At 37.3% G+C, this 22,200-nt stretch overlaps 2 protein-coding genes across 2 annotated transcripts; one reads left to right on the top strand and one right to left on the bottom strand.

Annotated features, from left to right (window-relative positions):
• Positions 1-2,634: 2,634 nt before the first annotated feature.
• On the bottom strand, positions 2,635-19,242 carry iftap (intraflagellar transport associated protein). The gene is made up of 6 exons (XM_053512721.1): positions 19,206-19,242; positions 13,671-13,807; positions 13,472-13,566; positions 8,902-8,944; positions 3,629-3,768; positions 2,635-3,351 (listed from the first exon to the last, which is right to left on the bottom strand). Exons 2-6 carry the CDS (start codon positions 13,795-13,797, stop codon positions 3,241-3,243), a joined length of 516 nt encoding a protein of 171 aa, XP_053368696.1. The 5' UTR covers positions 13,798-13,807; positions 19,206-19,242; the 3' UTR covers positions 2,635-3,240.
• On the top strand, positions 18,632-21,244 carry rag2 (recombination activating gene 2). The gene is made up of 2 exons (XM_053512710.1): positions 18,632-18,788; positions 19,493-21,244. The coding sequence occupies exon 2, from the start codon at positions 19,507-19,509 to the stop codon at positions 21,097-21,099; it is 1,593 nt and encodes a 530-aa protein (XP_053368685.1). The 5' UTR covers positions 18,632-18,788; positions 19,493-19,506; the 3' UTR covers positions 21,100-21,244.
• Positions 21,245-22,200: the final 956 nt, after the last annotated feature.

The following is a 22,200-nucleotide window of genomic DNA, read 5'->3' as shown; positions in this document are numbered from 1 at the left end:
ACCAAATAGTAGTAGAATTAATTTTGTTAAAAAATATAACACTGTATACATTCGTATCCTTTCTAGATAGCCTTGCAATTTCAAGGCTTGCAACCTAGGAATTACATTTTTTTTACTTGTATTCTTTAAATACAGGGAAAGAAGAGGGGTGCCCTCTTTATCTTGCTCCACATCTCTTTCTCTGAAGTTGTTCTAACTGAAAGGCTGTGGTCATGGCACACATGGGCTAACAGAAGAAAAGTGAGGTTGCCCACATGGCAAACAGCAACCACCTCCACCTGCTGGGACCCCCTCAGTACACACTGGAAATGTCAAATGTAAATGTGTGCACGCATGCGCGTGAACACACACACACACAGAGACACACACACACAGTTTACACATTAGTTTAAGAAGAGAAATCAGCAGACTTTCCTATGCAGGCACCTAACCTCCATTATTGAAGCACATCAGTCATTTTAATTTAATCAAAAATGAACCACAAGGTTTTATACCAACTTGTGGAGTCTATGCAAGCAAAAAGAGGATATATCAAGAAAGGTATAAACTGAAATTTATGGTTTCAAGTTTCTAACTTAGACATAAACTGTTGTCAATTATATAATTTTTAATGAAAATTGTTTGTATTATGGTAGAAAAGACTAGAAATTTCACTAATGCTCTCAGAGGTTTAAAACTCAGTGAATATATTAGTCGTTGCACATTCAAACCGAGATTCTTCAGTTCTGCTACATCTCAAAGGTGCTCGATTGAATTTAGATCTGGTGATTGGGAAGGCCACTAAAGTCCACTGAACTCATAACTGGAGGCACCTAAAGGGGTTCACTTGATAAAGCATTTTCTACACAATTACACCCTTACTGCCACCAGCCTTGTACACAAAGTACAAAGTAGGTTGCATCCCCAGATTCATGATATTGATGAAATGTCTAATGCTACCACCTGCACATCACAGCAGAAAGCACACCAGGTAATGTTTTTCCACTCTTCAAATGCCTGGGTTGCGTGAGCTTGTGCCCACTACAGCCTCAAGTTCCTGTTCAGGAGTGGATCCTGATGTTTTCTTCTGCTGTTGTAGCCCATCTGCCTCAAGGTGCAACATCTTGTATCATCTGTACATGCTGCTTCTTCATGCATTCCATTTTTCCACCAGCCTATCATGTAGCAGCAAAGCAATGATGAAATTTATGCAGAAACAGATCTAGAGGATTACTTGATTTTCACATTAAAGTTCAGATTGATAAAAACAATTGATAAAAATTATTTCCTGGGATTTACACAGGGATTTATTTCCTAGGATTTACACACAAAAGCCACGGGAGTTTTTTTTTTTTTTTTTTTTTTACACAAATGGTGCAGAGAAAAAAATATAAATTTTCAGCTAAGCATAATTATCATTATTTCTGAGATATATATATATTTTTTATTACCAGTCAATGGTCATTTTGGGGCATAGTGTTTAGTACTGTGGCCTTGCAACTCCATAGTCGAAAGTTCAATTAGTGCCTCGGGTCTGTGTGCATAGATTTTTTTTTTTATGTTTTTCCTGTGCTTGGTGGGTTTCCTACGGCTATTCTGGTTTCTTCTTACAGTCCAAAGACATGCAGATTAGGTTAATTGGCATTTCCAAATTGCCTGTACTGGGTTTACCTTACAATGGATTGGCACCCTGTCCAGGGTGTACCCTGCCTAATGGCCAGAGTCTCCTGTCTTTGGGCTTCCTGCAACCCTGTATAGGATAAGCGCAATAGAGAATGAGCGAGGGAGAGAGATTGATCGGTTTTATTGACCCATCGCTCTTCATCCATCACCATGGAGTTGTATATAATCTACCTTGTAAGAGATGTAATCAGATTGGAAAACCCAAGAGAACATTGGCTGATCATTTTGTCGAGCACATTTCTACCATTAGAATGGAGATTTTCTCCTTTCCAGTGGTGAGACACTACAATAGCAATAAATATAGAATCATGAGCAATTAATTAAGAGAACTTGAGGGGAAAAAAACTAATCTATACTCAGAACTTTGAAACTCTATGGAATGAATGTCATGTTTTGACAAGAGCTATTACATCATTTTGAATATCAACTGCTTTCAACACCTACAGCTTTAGAAAGCACTTTGCTTGCACAGCTGAGCAAGGACTTTTGACTAACCTAATTCATACAAGTTCGTCAATTAAAATTAAGGTATTTAGCAATAATGGTAATTCTTCAGCTTTGCACTACACAGGCATAATTGTTCAAATAGTCAAATTTGCACATTTTTCCACTTACATGTCTGATTTCAAACTGTGTAACTGATTGTCTCTTTATGATGAGAAGGTTTTCCTTTTTGGCAAGTTCCAACACTTTCACCCACCAATTAAAAGCAAGGTGATGGCAAAGGTCATTAAAAATGCACAGCCATGGACAGAGCAAGCAGGCAATATATGCACACAATTTTCTTAATGTTTTAGAGAAGAACAGTAAATGAACAGTCATAGTTCAGCTATCTTACTTTAGTTCCTTATTTCTCTCAAATACTCTAAAAGGTTAAAGGTAAAAAGCCATAGGTGTAAGGGTGGATAAATTACAGAGCACATTGTGAAATAACACATACTACTCAATAACAGCCATTTTTATATTTTTTTTTAATGTCATAAAATGGAAAACTAGAAATACAAGGGCACAACTGAGTCAGAGATGGAAATACACAGCTTTTAATGTGAGCTTCAAACGCTTACAAAGGGAAAACAGAAAAAAAATCCAAAAGCATTTTGTTTCAGTGAATAAAGCACAGTATGATGCATCCTGTAACGGCATGTACTTAATTGCTCTCCCAAGAGTATACTCAGTGGGTCGCCCAAAGAAGCAGCTACAGTTTCTCGCATACAGGAAAAGTGACGTTGATGTTATACTCTGGCTGTTTGCAATGCCCTGGGCCTTTATGCACAGATGTTTTTTTGTTGTCGTATTTTTGTTTTGTTGTTGTTTTGCCCTGTGCTGATACATACAGTTAAAGCAGCAACACGTCAAACTGTCATTGCTTTCACTTATGGCCTACATTGTTATTGGAACAGACTTTAAAAGAAAGGACAGCCATGAATAAATCGCTGAAAAAAAATGGACAGCCAGAGTTCAATCAGCGTGATGTGTTCTTTAATATTCATGGTAAACGTCCTAAAGATTCAAACTTGTTTTTTGATTACTCAACAGCTATGGAGCTATTACATTACAAAAGTGGTGGGCACTAACAAGTCATGACGATCCACAGTTGCTGGATTTGACAAGGTACTTGTGAGACAGCACAACATTGTCATAATCGTAGGTGTCATCCAGACTGAAAGGCACAACCTCCTCGGTTTCACTCTAGGGAGAGAAAATGATGTCCCATCTCTACATATTTAAACATGAAACACAAGCTTTGCTCCAATTTCACTGCTTGTTTATGCAATTAACTAAATTACATTGCTTGAACCCAATTCAAGTAGCTTGAGTCAATTTAGTTTAATTGCCATTTCACTTCAGTGCTATTTACTATCTGATGAAAACCAATTATTGCACTGATTTAAGCAAGTCTAACTGAAAAGTTAATAACTTTAAAGGAATATATAAAGTTAGAAAGTTCGATCAATTGTTTGGATACCTGGTTATCTGTATTCCTGGGCAGAGTGTGTGTCCTGTGTTCCACATCAGGAGAGGAGATGTCAAGCTGTGTGTGGTGACAAAAAGCAGGGGTGCTGGCTGTCAATTCTTCCATAACCTCTCCAGGAACCGCGCACAAAGCTAACAAGACGAGAATAACATTAATACAGCATGTGTATATGTATGCATGCCACGAAAAGATACAATGCTTAAACATCACTCACACGTTAAACCTAAACTGTATTATACTTAAAACAGATGCATCTTATGAGGTCAGAGTCTGGGGCGATAGTCAAAAGGAAAAACGGTAATGTACCACTACATAAACAAACCTCTTTAAATTATCATATTTATAGCTGAATCAACTATTTTAGGTATACAATTAAGGATTTTTTTATATGTATTTGCAACAGAAATTACATTTTGTTTACTAAAATTTATGAAGAACTGTTCTATTACAGTATGTGTACTTTTGGTCAACTTAAAAACAAAAAGAGCAGACCATCACGTGAAGGATGTGATTTATCAGACCAGGCCAATTTTGCTCCATGGACCAATTCTGATACTATCACACCCAGCATAGGAGCTTTTGGCAGTGCATACTGTATGGGTCAAAATGGGCACCCTGACCTGTCCATGGCAACACAGTTCCATATGCAGCAAGCTGTGATGCGCTGTGTGTTCTGACACCTTTCTATCATAGCCAACATTACATTTTCAGCAATTTGTGCTATAGCTTGCCTGTGGAATGGGAACAGATGGGCTAACCTTCACTCTCCATGCACATCGATGAGCCTTGGGCACCCATGACCCAGTTGACAGTTTACCAGCTGCCCTTCCACAACCACTTTTGCTAGTTATTAACCACTATATACCTGAAACACCTCACAATCCCTTGCCAATTTAGATATGCACTGACCAAACAGGCTAGCCATTACAATTTGGCCTATCACAATGTCCTTTCAACACACTGACTCTGAGAAATGACTGTTTACTTGCTGCCTAATATATGCCTCCCCTTGCCACCTTCACTTCACCTCTCAGGTGTTTTGATGTTATGACTGGTCAATGCGTGTATGTGTTTATATATTGTACACCCTATCCCAGTGCGACCAACCTGTTAGTGTAAAAAAGGATATGCATGAAGCGATGCACCAATCATGTACAGTATAATGTGCCTTCTGTACAAGACTTTGGAAGCTGTGTTATGATATGGGGTTGCTGCAGTTGGTCAGGACTAGACTTAGCAATGTTATGTGGCAATAAAATAAAGTAAGCTGACTATGTGGATGTACTGAATGACCAGGGTATTCTATCAATTGAGTTTTTCTTTCCTGATAGTGGATTCCAAAACTGAAATTGTGAAATTCGTTATGGGAGCATAAGAAATCATTTTCACACATGAATTTTACACCACATTGCATGTTGGAATTAAAGCTAAAGGCAGTCAAACAAAATATTAGTGTGTGTCTATTTATACATATATATGTGTTTGCATACTGTATACAGTGAGGTCAATAAGTATTTAAACAACCTGTGATTTTGCAAGTTTTCTTACTTTGAAATCATGGAGGGGTCTACAATTTTCAGTGCATTTCGGTGCATTTCCAATGTGAGAGACAGAATGTAAAAAGAAAAATCCGGAAATCACATTGTATGATTTTTTAACAATTGATTTGTGAATTACTGTGTCAAATAAGTATTTGATCACTTGCTTATCAGCCAGATTTTTGACCCTCAAAGACCTGTTATTTTGCTTTTAAATAGTCCAGCTACACTCTGCTCATGATTCTAAATTAGTAGCACCTGTTTGAGGTTGTTAGCTGTTGTTAACCCACAATCAGTCAAAGTCTAAGTAGAAACATGGGGAATCAATGATGCTAAGAATGGTGAAGAATCTGCCCAGAACTACACGGAAGGAGCTGGTCAATGCCATGAAGAGAGCTGGGACCATCGTTTCCATGGCTACTATCAGTAATACACTAAGATGTCATGGTTTAAAATCTTGCATCGCACGGAAGGTTCCCCTGCTTAAGTCAGCCCAGGCCCATCTGAAGTTAGCCAGGGACCATCTGGATGATCCAGAGGAGTCATGGGAGAAAGTCCTGTGGTCAGATGAGACCAAAGTAGAACTTTTTGGTCTTAACTCCATTCGCCGTGTTTGGAGGAAGAAGAATGATGAGTTTCATCCCAATAATACCATACTTACAGTGAAGCATGGGGCTGAAAGCATTCATGATCTGGTCCCTGTGCAGGGGACAGGACGACTGCACTGTATAAAGGAGAGGATGAACGGGGCTATGTATTGTGACACAATGGGCAAAAACCTCCTTCCTTTAGTCAGAGCATTAAAGATGGGTCGTGGCTGGGTCTTCCAACATGACAATGACCCAAAGCACACAGCCAGGAAAACCAAGGAGTGGCTCCGTAAGAAGCATGTGGACTATTTAAAAGCAAAATAACAGGTCTTTGAGGTTCAGAAATCTGGCTAATAAGCAAGTGATCAAATACCTATTTGACACAGTAATTCACAAATAAATTGTTAAAAAAATCATACAATGTGATTTCCGGATTTTTCTTTTTAGATTCTGTCTTTCACAGTGGAAATGCACCTATGCTGAAAATTGTAGACCCCTCCATGATTTCTAAGTAAGAGAACTTGCAAAATCACAGGGTGATTAAATACTTATTGACCTCATTGTATATAACAGGCCAACTTAGATGCTAACAACCACTGTTAAATCAGTATTCAGAATGTTCTGTAAGGAATGTTTCTACATTAACCAGCAATGAAAATTTCTCGCTGACACATGAAATACACATGCCATCTTCATCTTATCCTGTTGCACCCCCTCATAGCACATCTATATGTGTCTGTATCTGTGTGCGCTGCTGTGTGAGAACACTTGGCAGGAGTGTAGACAAGGCTGATCTTAAAGCGTAATTAAAGCTAATTACTCACCCAGTGAATGTCATTTTATTATTTTTTTTCTTTTACTGAGAGAGAAACAAGCATCTGTCTGTAAGCGTGTCTGTATGTGTGACCCGTGGGTACATAAACACTAGTTGGTTATATCCACATTTTTCTTCTCTGCTTGTATTGAAAATGCAAAATCACAAAAGCAAAGCCATTAACAAACACAATAAAGCACCCAAGGAAAAATCTACATTCTACTAATGAAACGGAAAAGCTTCTGTTAGCTCATCTCATAAAGACTTCACTGCCCATAAACAGCTGTAAGAAACAAATGTAGCCCAGGCATTCCTGTGAGCCTTGTTCCAGTTGGTCCAGAAGCTTGTCAGGGCACCTTTTTCCCAACCTGGTTTAGGATCTGTATGCCAGCCATGTGTCACTGAACCCTGCTATCAGGGCAATTACACAGTGTTCTGTGTCAGCCTGAGCTCTGCATTCATTCATTTTCTCTCTTTCTCTCACTCTCTTTTTCACATTTACATATCACAGTAGCTGCATAATTACTCTAACTAATTAGTGCGGAGTTCAGAATATTTACCTGATATTCACTGCCTCTGTATGACATCCAAAATGCCACACCTTATGGCTTTCACACAAATTGATATCATCTTTTAATATTCCCTGACACTCATCCCTATCATTCAACTAAACATCTTAGAGAAGCCTACCTCTGTGTGCACTGAGCGGCATGCTTGCTATGAGCTTACTCTTTACATGCATGGTTTCTGTGGAGAGTTCGGGGGCCCAGTCTTCTTTAATTAGAGGTCGTTAGCACCAAAACAGAGGCTCATGGAGATGAATAGCAGGGCTGATGCATGTCCTCTCTCATTATAGACCTGCTCGGTGAGCATATTAAAGTATGCCAGTAAAGCTGCTACCTCTTCTCTTAAGAACAAGCCAGTCACTCGTAATTTGCAGAGACTGAATATGCATAATAAACAGTAATGCATTTAAATTGGATTGCTGGAGGCCCTAATTACAAAAACAGTGCTCACATGATTCTCAATAAGCCATATCAAATCTAAGTTTAACCCATTAATACTTTTTATACAGTATGTGCACATTACTGACTATGCTGTTACTGTATGACACTCTACTGCAGTGCCAAGCAGAATATCTGTAAATATCCAAATAGAATTTCCTGACTAACAATAAAAGACGCATAACTTAATGATATACTGTATTTTCACCCACAATTAAGACATCAATGTGTACCTATCTCTGGTTCTTGGGTAAAGTAACACTCCTACTTTTAATACAATGTTGTGAAGTATTTCACACATTTAACCCTTGTACTGTGTTTAAATTTTTCTACCTATTGGTAGTGTTTTTATTGGGTGAAAATATTAAGGAATCATATCTGTCGTATCTTAGCAATACAGAAATATAATTGGGGTCTCTCGAAGCCTTCCACACCATACAAATATATTTATTTTAAATTGAGTTTTTAACCTGCTATATCACTTTTAACAGTTCAAAGTGTCTATTATTCACTATATTCAGCTTAAATCATGTTTTTACATGCTCTACTTTACAAAAATACTATTTCCCAAAAATGTACAAAAATTTTCAAAAAATCCCAAAGTAGGTATGCAAATGTGTGTGTCCATGTCTTTCCAGTGCTCACTGGAAACACATCTTCAGTAATATAAAACAAGCATATCAATGTGGTTCAGTCATTTATGATAATGACCCTTATTGGACTTAAGCAATCCTCTTCTTATTGTGGCTTGTCTCTCTGTCTGTGCTCTAAATCACAGGATATATTTTATTGTACTCTTATATTCAAAATTCAATTCTACATGATTCTCTTATTCTGATACATACTGATATATTAGCTCAAAGGCCTGTTGGGTACCACAGAGACAACAATGCAAGTGTAAAAACCACCCCGCACAAAGTGGTTTTGACAACTCACCCCAATTTGCATTTGAGATATTTTGAATGTGTGTGTGTGTGTGTGTGTGTGTGTGTGTGTGTGTGTGTGTGTGTGTGTGTGTGTGTCCGTCTGTCTGTCTGTCTGTCTGTCTGTCTGTCTGTATCTGTTTGATAACCTTTGTTTTGACGATTTCCCACAACTTAAGTGGGTCAAGTTGACTAGAGCACAATACAGATGCTGTAAATAGGTAGGGGGTGTGGAATGAGCATCAAATAAAAATTAGTTCATTTACATGATCTTCAAAGAAAAAGCCAAGGACACAGAGGTGTGAAATAAATATTCATTATATTATTTTTTACATAAGACATTTTATTGGGTCAAACTGTCCTGAACACAAGATTTAAAATAAACCACAATTTACCTTCAATGTAACGCAAGCCTTCACTCTCTTCCTCTGTTTCAACCTGTTGAAAATGAGAATTAAACATTTTTAATTCTTTACCATGCATTTTTCCATAATTATTTAAAACCTGACCATTCAAGGGCTGAGCTTTCAAGATCCTTCACAGTTCCTGACTGTAAATCTTACATTTCCCATTCTATCCTTTAACCATAAATATAGGAAGTCTTTATTCGCCTGTGTATCTTTAAAAGTTTTCTTGCCATTTTAAGAACACTGTAAATTTAATTCAGAAGTAAAACTTTAAATAATTAGATGATGAAGAAGGAGAATTATTATCATCATCATCATCATCATACAGGTGTTTTATTGTCCCATGCCTCTCTTTTTTACACATGGTGTCAAAATGTTGTAATAGCAATGGCACTGCACTTTATCTAGGTCTTTACCAACCTACTGCAGCTTTGGTTCATCTAGTTTATCTTTTGTGTAATATCTGTTCATTCGTATGGGTAGAAATGGTGAAACCGTAGCAACAAGATCAGTCTGCGATTGGTGTGCAAGCTAAAAAAGTGTTGTGCAGAGAGAAGCAAAGTAGGGCTCGACATTTTTTTCAATTATCTGTAAGAGTAAAACTACCTTAAACAGCAGACTCTCACTTTTATTTTATAAGACAAACACTGCATATAAATATGAACAATGTTACTGGAAACTTGATAACCACACAATTTTAAAATTGAAATACATCATAATCCTTGCTACAGTATAAGTACTTAGTAGATCACAGCAAAGGTTTGGACAAAGGGCACTATGCAGGATGGATGCAGTGCTGAAATGATGGGTGCATCTGTTAATATAATTGATGCCAGCTGACACATATCAATTACTGCAGTAATTAGCAAATCAAAAGATCTTAAGCATTTGCTTATTTAAATCCAAACGATGACCTTTTTTGTGCCAGGCAGTGTTTCTGTTTAACGGTTTACATGCAGTATTCTGATTACATCCAGGTGGCTTTACCAGACTGCTCTAAAATCAGACAATAGCCATATTTTAATTACAGCTATCAGAGGCTCTTGATACATGAATAGTAAGTCTGAATGTGCTTATTTGTCATATTGTTGAGGCAGATATGTTCGATATTAGGCAGGTGGTTTTAATGATATGGCAGATCAATGTGAGTATGTACAGCAGCACACACTATAATGTTACTCCCATGTAAGTGTCACTGCTGTGCTGAGAATAGACCACCATCTAAAAAATATCTGGGCAATTGTGGTCCTGTGCTAATTCCATTGCATTGATGTATGTGCTACAAAACAATAACACAGCATTTTATTAATCTAGTTAACAAGAACCATATCTGCATCAAATATTTCCAAATAGATCAAGCCACTTGTGTGATAATTCACAGTCTAGGAAGATATTAACAGACACTTAACAGTTAGTGATCACAGTGAAAATGTTTGAGGAAAATAGATTAGATCTTCACGTTGCATTTTAAAAAGCATTTGATCCATTTAATCTGACAACAAAAAAAGACACCAAAGAAAATACAACAAAGAAGCTGTTGACACTTGACAAAGACGCGTTGCACAATTTAAAGATTACATTATATCTTTACATGATCACATTATGTGTGGTCAAATTTATCTGTACAAAAAGCTTAAAGCAATTAATTCAGAGCTAAATTTGAAGCTATAATCAGAAGCAGTCTTTTGATTTTTTTATATATTTAAACTTGACAGCCCTATAACACTGGGACTGTTGATCTTATTGAACAGTTTTATTCCATTCAGATAAATATGGCACCAGCGCTCTCTGCATTGACATGTCTAGCACTGTAAGTACCGGATGGTATCGACATCAATTGATGTCCTGCTAACCAGAGCCCTGGAGGGATCAATATGTAACATAGCAGGGGGTCTTGGGTACCTTTCAGGCACACAAGAACCAAACACACATCGGCGGGAAGTCATTAGTTGCTGGAGGTGGTCCATTTGCTCGTGCTTGTGCTTGAGCATGTTGGTACATGTGTGTACATAAAGACAGAGCAGGAAAGAGAAAATTTGATTTTGAATTAGAACAGGATTTGACTGAGGTTCTTTAAGTAGAACTGTAGTTCTGTAGCCTTTATAGTCTGTTTTTTTTTTTTTGCTTGTTTGTTCATTTATCCATCCAGCAAATTTACTTAACCCTAAATCCTATCGAATCTTTGCATGCTGCAAATAGCCTGCTGTTTTATCACACACACATCAACTTAAACTTGTAGCTCTTGTACTTTCTATTCACTTACTACGATGCTTTTACAGACAGTGAAAATGTTTTCATGAGATTCTCTTAGGACACTGCTGTCATGGTGCTGATATTCAGCTTACAAGGACAAACTTGACCTTCTTACCGCCTGGCACACAGACAACATTCTCTCCTTAAATGTTCAGAAATCCAATTAATGTGTTGTTGACTTTAGGAGAAAGCAGACAGACTATTCCCTGCTTTTGCAGGTCTGCCACTGAGAAGGCTGCCAACTTCAAGTAGCAGATTTATATCTCGAAGGACCTTACCTTGTCCATATACGGTACTACCTAGAAAGATTCAATAAGCTAATCTGTCTTCCTGAACCTTTCATTGCTTCTACAGCTACTGTAAAAAGTGTCCTCAGTATGGCAGTAAAAGACATATCATGAGCAGCCCAAGCAGTAGTTCTCTAAGTTGATGCTGTTTAGCCAGTGGTACAAGAACAGCTACTTTATGCATAGTAGGATCATTTTTAACCCATTATTAAACTAGTACAGAGTTATTCATTTTCTTAACCACAAGTGTACATACATTCAACAAGCCATTTGCACTGTGCAATTTTAATAGGTACCACAAATACCACTGACGCCTGATAACTCCATGGTGCCCGGTTCATTTCTTAGCTTGAGTTCCTGTGTATGTACTTTCCAAGTTTTGCATGTCCTCTTTGCTTATATGATAAAGGAAAATAAATAAATAAAAGTAAGCAATGTTTCATGTCTCGGTATTACCCATACTATTGTCTATGTATTGCTTGTCATGATTCTATACTGTCCAATGCTGTTTCCATACTGCCTACTGTTAGACCATGCAACAGCCAATAAGACTATTAAAATAAATATCTTAGCAGATAAATTCCCCATTATTAAAGACTGAGGCTAGCTAACCAATACTGCAGTCATTACATAGCCAAAATTACTTATGTTGGCTGGCAGGTGAACAACATGATTTATCATCAGTCTTCTACAATGCTTTATAATTTATCCAAAAACACTGAGAAACATTTAGTCCAATTACTTATTTTTTAGTCACACCACATAAAAATGGTATCCAACAACCAACAACCAAGATATTTCCTGCCTCGTGCCCTAAGCCCACAGGGATAGGCTCCAGATCCCCATGACCCGGAATATAGGATAAAACGGTATAGAATATGAGTGAGTGAGTGAGTGAGTGAGTGAGTGCTTCAGTCAAATTATATAAGGGGTTGTCAAAAAAATTAAACATTTCAAAGTTAGATATGATCGGAGAAATATTAATTATGGGCTGGTAACCACAACACTGTTAAATCCTTCCTTACTGTATAACTGGACATGATTGCATATATTATAAGCATTTTATGAGATTTAATTATAAGTATATTTAAGTATACTCATTGGATTTAGGCTAAAATATAGCATTGTATATTTAATAAGGTTTCCCATAATTGTCCTTGTTAAATACTTTTATAGAATAAATATACACTGCATGGCTAAAAATGTGCACACTCTAACATTCCGTTTAACCACCTTTAGCGTTAGTTATTGTGTAAAAAAAAAAAAAAAAAAAAAACTTATGATAACTTGGTCATTCAGCACATTCAGGTAGTCAGCTGATTTCATTTTATTGGTGCAAAATGTTTAGATCTGGCCAACTGAAGCAACCCCATATCATAATATCATAATACTGCCTCCAGAGGTTTGTACAGTGGTCACTATGTATGATGGGTGCATCACTTCATGCACTTCTGTGCATTCGCACATCCTTATAATTCCACTATTAAACATAGCTATGATTTACAATATACTGTGTTTTTTAATGATCCAATTTTACCAAGCATTTAAGTGACCTCTGATCACTATGCCACAAGCAATTTCCACATGTTTGGGTGTTTCTAGAGGAGTTCCTGGGAGGCCAGTTGCAGATATCAAGCAGGCAGTCTAATCATGGCTCAGGTGTATTAAGAGAACTTTCTACCTTGATGGTATCCACACATGCTAAGTGTATTAATGTAGCAAGGGATTACATAGAGAAATAAAGATCATAACCTCATAACCGTGTTTTGCACAATCAAAAGTCCCGGTTGGACTTGAATGCCCCTTGTAATTTGTTAGACATTTCTTAATTCCAGTAATTTTAGAGTTTTCTCCGTTTGATGCCAGCCAATAATTTGACCCTTGTGTATTTTTTGGCGAGGTAGTGTATAATAAAAGTATTATAATTGTTTTGACATATTTGGCTGGACACCTAAATATTTTAATAGTTCGTCATGAAACCGTCTCCTGATCGCTGCTTTCACAGTCACAACATGTACCTTTCTATCCATTTTTACACCGTCTTTTTTCAGCTCTACAAAACAGGTTTTGTTTTCTTCTTTAGGTGCCTCCAAGCAACCAATAGTCACGTTATCTGCAGCACAGAAGAAAAAAAAACAAGAAGAGTTATTGTGTAAAATGTACACTGTACAATTTGTTGTGTTTTGTTGTGCACAAGCGATATCTATAGGGACTGACCTGTGCTCATGTGTATGAAGGTGGACAGGAACTGCTCATATGACTGCTCTGGTAAGTCGCAAAACAGCTCAAGTGTTTCCACCATGGATTGAGGAACATCTCCTGAATCATCCGGTAAACCAGGCATCTCGCCAAACCTACAAAGAAAGAAAGGGAATTACTGCACCCAAGAGAAAGCAAAATCAATACCTTAAAAAAACTAAATACAATAAACCAACTCGGTGGCAATTTGGATGAAGGGCAGCAGATGTGAGTGCAGAGACAATAAAGAAGTGAGATAGATGATTAGAGACTAAGACTGCACTACTTGTTAGGATACTTAATCACATAATACACATTATGGTCACATTAGCCCTGATTAAGGTGAACTTATTATTTCGAAGTTCAGTTCAATTACAATTAGTAGAGAGAAGTGATGATTACAATGGCATTAAAGTGTAATGAATGACCACGCAAAATGATCATCCGAACATCTGAGCTGTCACCCTGTCGTTTATCAAACTCTTCCTCCAGTGGAGGCTAGAATACCATTCCAAGGAAAGGAAACAGGTGGCACACTACAGTGTAATTACCTTGTGCTATCAATTAATAAATTCACCAGCATGGCCTCAGGCCTGCGCTATACTGTTCTACATCCCACTCACTGAACGTTTGTCACCTTCAGGATGGCAGTATGCCTTCCTGCTTCGAGTATAGATGAATACAAGCTTAGGCTACACAGCTAGAATAAGTGATGATAATATATGCATTTTAACACATTTATATATCTCCACAGCTGATTAAAAAGCCAGAGGCATCATGTTTTACCGAGTCTGGCACTGAGGAGTCAATTAAGCCTCTCTCTTTTGCCCTGCGACTTAGCAGCAGCTCTGAGACGCAGGTGCTCAAGTGTTTGTGTTTTTGCACTAACGCTCTTCCAGGCACTAGTGGTTACAGCACTTTGTTTTGCACATACTCATTCCCCAAACACACGCACACACTCACACTTATATTCAGGCAAACACATATACAGGCAGCCGCTAAATACTCAAACATTATGCTAATGATTTCAAAACAGCTGTTAGCCACTTTCTCAAAGTCTTTTATTCTCTCTTGATCATTTCACGCTCTCTCATTACTTTTCTGCTCATTCAAGGAAAAATGAGTAATGAAAAATGAGTAATTCAGCCACTGTACCTACATTCCTTCAATATTATAACTGCATAGTCACTGATACACTCCATGAAAACTATGACATTTTGCATTAAAACTTTTTCCGTTTGAATCCCAGTTTTCCAAAATTTTCCTCCATATTCCACACCAAATCCCAAACTCAAATAAAGCATATTTTTTACCATGGAAAAAAAACATAAAATAGTTACATAGTGTTAACTGTATACTTGTATTATTGGAAAATAATATACACTATAAGACTATACCTATAATATTCTTTAACTTAAAACATTGAGCAAAATTAAGTCACACCCAACTGCTCTGATGTATAATGAGATAAAAATGTAAGTCGCTCTGGATAAGAGCGTCTGCCAAATGCCTAAATGTAAATGTAAATTTATTGCCCTAGCCACATCAGCAGTCCTCATGCCTCCCTGCAGCATGCTTAATGCACGTTCACGCAGATGAGCAGAGACCCTGGGCATCTTTCTTTGGGTGTTTTTCACAGTCGGTAGACAAGTCTCTTTAGTGTCCTGCGTTTTTAGAACTGTGACCTTAAATGCCTACTTTCTGTAATCTGATAAGGTCTTAACGCACAATTCACAGGTGCATGTTAATTAATTGATTATGGTTAATTGAACATGCATGGAAAACATTGTTTAAACCCTTTACAATAAAGATCTGTAAAGTTTTGGGGATTTTTACAACATTATTGTTAAAATACACAGTCCTGAAAACGGGACGTTTCTTTTTTTGCTGAGTATAATATGGCAAGCCATTTAGGAAAATATTCATGAGTGAATCGAATAAAAAAATCTATATATATTTTGAATGAAAAGTCTAAATATATTGAATGAAACTCTATTTATATTGAATGGATTCTGAATATATTGAATGGAAAGTCTGAATATATTGAATGAAAAGTCTAAATATATTTAATGAAACTCTATATATATTGAATGAATTTTGAATATACTGAATGAATTTCAAATATATTGAATTAAACTCTATATATATATTAAATGGATTCTGAATATATTGAATGAATTCTGAATATATTGAATGAAAAGTCTGAATATATTGATTGAACCATGACGTCATGGAAACAGTGCCGTCTTTAGAAAGGAGAGTGTGTCAGCAAGAAACTTGGTTGCTGCGATTCTGAGAAATGAAGAGATGGTCAACACGTTAGTGAGTGCGTGTACGGCCCGTAACCTGCACTCAATATCAGATTTCCACATTTGAATACGTTTAAACCCGCCACAAGCTGTTATTACTTTTTCCTCCCTAATGTGTCACAGCTGCATTTGGTTTTCCTAGTTAATTTGCATTGTATTTATTTAAGCCCAGCGTTTCGTCGTGAGGTAGGCTGTTACGGTCATTTTCTTCGTGGCTTACTCCAATTAATTTCGCCCTCTGTGAATGTTCTTGGCTACGAGTACGCCTTATGCCTAATTTTGTTGTTTGCAAATTAACTGGACTCTTAACTGCTTCGGCTTGATTGCCTTTGTTTTTGGTTTGAATACGAATCAGTTGGTGTAACCGTCTTCACTCTCGCTACCAAACATCACTTTATACAACACTAGTGTAAGTACTCGGATGGGGAAAAGAGGATGAAATGGACTTTGGGCCGTACACGCGCTCATTAACGTGTTGACCGTGGTGTTGACCATCTCTTCATTTCTCAGAATCGCAGCAACCAAGTTTTTTGGGGACTCGCTCATTCCTCCTAAAGATGGCGCTGTGTTTCGATGACGTCATGTTTCATTTAATATATTCAGACTTTTTATTCAATACTGTAAATTCGGAATCCATTCAATATATTCAGAATCCTTTCAATATATATAAAGTTTCATTTAATATATTCAGAAGCCATTCAATAGAGTTTCATTCAATATATTCAGAATCCATTCAATATATATAGAGTTTCATTCATTATAATTGGAATCCATTCAATATATTCAGAATCCTTTCAATATATATAGAGTTTTCATTCGATTCTTTCATAAATATTTTCCTAATCGACTTGCCATAATTATATATATATATATATATATATATATATATATATATATATATATATATCCATTATACAGTTCAGAGATTCAAGACCATGAAATCATGCATCTTTCATGACAGCTAGTAGGCTTGTTGCTAACTAAGTGAAGCTGACTTTATTTTTTCCTCCAAATTGTTGCTCGGAGAATCGAAAAATGCTTAACTGTCAGTCATTCAAAACTCATATGTCGACTAGCTCATTTGCCCACTTTATTCAGGCAAAAAAAAAGCAGACAGCTCTTTTACGCATTCCAGTGTATTGTGATGTTAAAATGCATAAAGGTTGGCAGGTCTGATGCAGTTATATAAAAATTTCATTCTTTTCCTATTTTCCACTTTAACCCTCTCCTACCCTGCTATTTCAATATACTTTGTTGAAGTATTGAAACTGTGAAAAAGGAAATGCCCCGTACAGGGCCATGGCAGGAAGAAACTAGAAGACTTAATGCACCACAGCCTTTCACGCAATGGGGCCCAGCACGTAAAGAGCCAGAGGCCACCGTCCCACCTTCCAATCGGATCTTTTTTTTTTATCTGATCAGTGTATATTACATCAGTGTATAAACATCATTAAAAGGAAAAAAAAAAATTTTTGACACCTATCCAAAATATACAACATGAAAATTTTCAAATAAAAGTATTAGAAGGACAAATTCGAGGGAAAAGAAGCAAAGGAAGACCTAGAATACAATGACTTGATAACATTTTATGTTGGGATCACACATTATATGAACAATGCAAAAGTTCAGCATAGAATCGAGTACAATGACGACTCATGACCGTTAAGATGGGACTGTATGATGATGAGTGTATATTACACTTTTATTTTGTACTTTAGTGCAGTGGTCCGCCACCCTGCTAAAGGACCCCCCTACCCTGCACGTTTAGATGTTTTCTTACTTATGCCCCAGCGCACCTGATTTAACTTATCAGATAATTAACAGCCTTTTCTAAGTTGAAGTCGGCATGATAGAGAGGGGAAAACACTTAAATGTGCGGGACAAGATGTCCTCCAGCAGCAGGGATGACGCCATAGGCCTGTTTCAGGATGCAGTCATTTATTTGTATTTTTCAACAAGATTATCAAGCTCATCACTTCTAAATTTTACCGACATATCATCCTTCTAATATTATTTCTTTATTTTCTTGTCATTATAATAGTACTGATAATTTAAATTTGTATGTAGCTTTTCACATTTTATTCTTATCATACAGCTCTAATGATTTCCCCAATAATAGATTAATCAAGGTTTGTTCAATCTTATCTAAATGTAACATGACTAAACTGACTCATTTACCAATTTAGTTTTTTTTTTCCACATTGTCGAGGCTGCATAGTGATATGCAAGTCTCACTGTAGAATCTAGATTTAATCTAATATGAAATGTGTGTATAATACACTCACAGACTTTTCATAATTCAATAGTGTTGATAACACTAAAATTGTGTTAAGATACACATCTACGTGGGTTTGCTATGAAATGAGTTGCCTGTAAGTACATTCGTCTTATTGCCTATGAAGTTCTCATCTCATTTCAAACGTGTTCTTATTTGTATTCTTTTTTTTTTATCAGTTTTATTGCCTCCACAGTTATATTTGTACATTTTCATTCCCTTGTGTATAACTAGCTTCAAGCTTGTTTTCATTCAAACATGCTCCTGCTGTGATGATGTTTTGCTCAGCCACCTGCTGAAGTTAACAGTCACAGGCGGTTGACCTCAATATTAAAGTCTGATCAGAATCAGCCGAGCTTCACAACCTCTACAGCTCTTCATCATTCAAAACTATTAGCTAGACAGCTATACTCTATACTTTGTGACTATACTCTTTACTTTAAACTTAGTTTACAAATTACTACTACTGCAAGAACACTTTGGAGAGTTTCTTTAAGGATTACACTAGGAGAGGTAAGAACACGATACCAGGCGTGAACTATTATATACACTATCATTGTATATATTTAAGAGAAATACGAGTAGATCTATTAATGTAGATTTTAAATATACAGTACTCTGGACGTTTGTTAACACTCTGACTAATAGCTTAAATGACCAAAAGGTACGTGATAAGTGTCTTGTGCTTTATGATGCTGACAACTAATCGCTGTAAATAATAAAGTTAACTGACGAAAGTACGTATGTACTTCGAAAGTATGTTTATCAGTAGACCGTATTTACGCAAACTACGCTCTAACCACGCTCTGGCTCGAACGGAATCTAATTCATCTAATTCCGTAAATACGTAATGTACGCTGTTTCTATATATTGGAATTCCTGGCGTAATAACTAAATCAATAAACGGTACTGGAAGACCAGTCTACCTACCACGAACAAGCATACGTTCCTCGGGCAACCGCGTTGTGCAAAGCATGCTGGGTAATGATGCGTCTAAATTTCTGCTTCGAAGCAAAGATGGCGGAAAGAACTACAACATTTGAGTCAGGATGGTGCGCCCAGTTTTAGTGTCCCGGGAAAAAACAATTTTGAAAGAAAAGTTCCACCGTTTCCTATAGAATGTACAAGCAAATGCTCGTTCTTTTTCAAACCCCTTTCAAATACATTTTAAAAGATTGCAGATTAACTCAAATGGATTTTCTCTTTAAATCCCGCAGGTCTGTGCAGAGAAATGTCCTTGCAGCACCTGACTGCCGTAAACTGTGCGAGTCTTCTGCAGCCCGGCTGTTCATTGTTGCATCTAGAAGGCGATGCTTATCTTTTTGGTCAGAAAGGATGGCCCAAACGTTCCTGCCCCACAGGCCTCTTTGGTGTACGCATCAAACACGGGGAATTCAAATTGCGTGCTATCTCATTTTCTAACAATTCCTGCTATCTTCCACCTCTGCGTTATCCTGCAGTTGCTCACTTAGAGCCTCACAATGAAAACCCTGAGTGTTACCTCATTCATGGAGGGCGAACACCCAACAATGAGCTGTCTTCAAGCCTCTACATACTTAGTGTTGACAATCGTGGATGTAATCGAAAGGTCACACTGAGATGCCACGAGAAAGAGTTGGTCGGAGATCGTCCAGAAGCACGATATGGCCACACACTTAGTGTAGTCCACAGCAGAGGGAAAACTGCCTGTGTTCTTTTTGGTGGCAGATCCTACATGTCTGCTGCAGAGAGAACCACAGAAAACTGGAACTGCATGGTGGACTGTCCACCTCAGATTTTCCTCATTGACCTGGAGTTTGGCTGCTGTTCAGCACACACCCTCCCAGAGCTTACTGATGGCCAGTCATTTCACATGGCACTGGCAAGAGAGGATTGTGTTTATTTCTTGGGTGGCCACATTGCTTCTACTGACTGTCGACCACCTCGTCTGTTTAGAGTGCGTGTAGAGCTTCTTTTAGGCAGTCCATTACTCTCCTGTGAGATTCTTAATGATGGTTTCTCCATCACAAGTGCCATTGCGACTCCCATAGGCCCTGCTCACGAATACATTATTCTTGGTGGTTACCAGTCAGATTCCCAGAAGAGAATGCTGTGCACCTATGTTGCACTAGATGATGTCGGGATACGCATAGAGCCCAGAGATCCTCCTGAATGGAGCAGTGAAATCAGCCAAAGTCGCACCTGGTTTGGTGGACGCCTGGAAAAAGGGAGTGCATTAATTGTTATACCATCAGGGACAAATCCCACACCTACAGATGCCTATTACTTCTACCAGTTAAGCTTCCAGCAGGAGGTAGATAGAGAGGATCCAACCCAGACATGCAGCCAAGAGTCCACTGATTTTGAGGATTCAGCACCTTTAGAAGATTCAGAAGAACTGTATTTTGGGCGAGAACCCCATGAAATGGAGTACAGTGATGGAGAGGGAGACACTTACAATGAAGAGGATGAGGAGGATGAATCTCAGACCGGTTACTGGATCAAGTGTTGCCTCACATGTCAGGTAGATGTCAACACATGGGAGCCCTTCTATTCCACCGAGCTTACCAGACCAGCCATGATCTTCTGTTCCAGAGGTGAAGGTGGACACTGGGTCCATGCTCAATGTATGGAGCTCTCAGAGAGTCTACTAGTACGCCTTTCTCAGGATAACAGCAAGTACTATTGCCTGGACCATGGAGGCCTTGCCAGGCAGGAGATGACTCCTCCACGCAAGATAATGCCTTTGAAAAAGGTTCCAATGAAGACAATGCACCGCAAAGCCCCCGTAACCCTGAAACTGACTCCTGTTAAGAAAAGCTTCTTCAGAAGGCTGTTCGACTGAGCTGTTCATACTAAATTGATTGTTTTATCGTTAATGCTAAGTGTTTAATACATAGTTGATACATTTTACATGATGCATACGTTTATACTTTTGTAATGTACTGGAAAGTTTTCTTTGTATAAATAAGTGTTTTATGAAAATGAATACCTCAGAAATATATTAAGTTGTTCACAAAAAAGTTGTTTATAATAAAAAAAAACAATTATTTTGCATCCTTGTCACATTTAATAGTATTAAGATCAAAGAATGATATCTCAAAATTGTATTACATTAAGCTAAATTATAACAGCTGAAAAGCAACACATCTCTAAAATTACAAGCAAGATCAATGATGCAATAGAATTGCAACCAAGTGTAAAGTACATTAAGAATAGAATTGTTTTGAGTCATATTATAACATATAAATAAAAGCTAAATACTGTTAAACCCTAAGGCACAGCCATTAAATCTAGATATTACATCACCATCCACATCATCATATTACATTTATATCCAACATTGTTTAAGGCTAGTAATTTTCTCACTATACTTACATTTTCTGTCCACTTATTATTAGTTACTTTACTTGATTTTTTTTTTTACATAAATCCTTTGGCCTTAATAGATTTCAAAATACAAATATATACTAATCACTATAATAAACAATCAAATAAACAAGAAAGAAAAAGTTATATAAATGATTTGCATGTCAAATACAGTGGTGTGAAAAACTATTTGCCCCTTCCTGATTTCTTATTCTTTTGCATGTTTGTCACACAAAATGTTTCTGATCATCAAACACATTTAACTATTAGTCAAAGATAACACAAGTAAACACAAAATGCAGTTTTTAACTGATGGTTTTTATTATTTAGGGAGAAAAAAAAATCCAAACTGTGAGAAAAAGTAATTGCCCCCTGAACCTAATAACTGGTTGGGCCACCCGTAGCAGCAATAACTGCAATCAAGCGTTTGTGATAACTTGCAACGAGTCTTTTACAGCACTCTGAAGGAATTTTGGCCCACTCATCTTTGCAGAATTGTTGTAATTCAGCGTTATTTGAGGGTTTTCTAGCATGAACCGCCTTTTTAAGGTCATGCCACAACATCTCAATAGGATTC

This window comes from Clarias gariepinus, chromosome 2 (assembly GCF_024256425.1).
Source record: "Clarias gariepinus isolate MV-2021 ecotype Netherlands chromosome 2, CGAR_prim_01v2, whole genome shotgun sequence".
NCBI classification, from domain to species: Eukaryota; Metazoa; Chordata; class Actinopteri; order Siluriformes; family Clariidae; genus Clarias; species Clarias gariepinus.
This window is presented reverse-complemented; position numbering and strand designations above follow the sequence as displayed.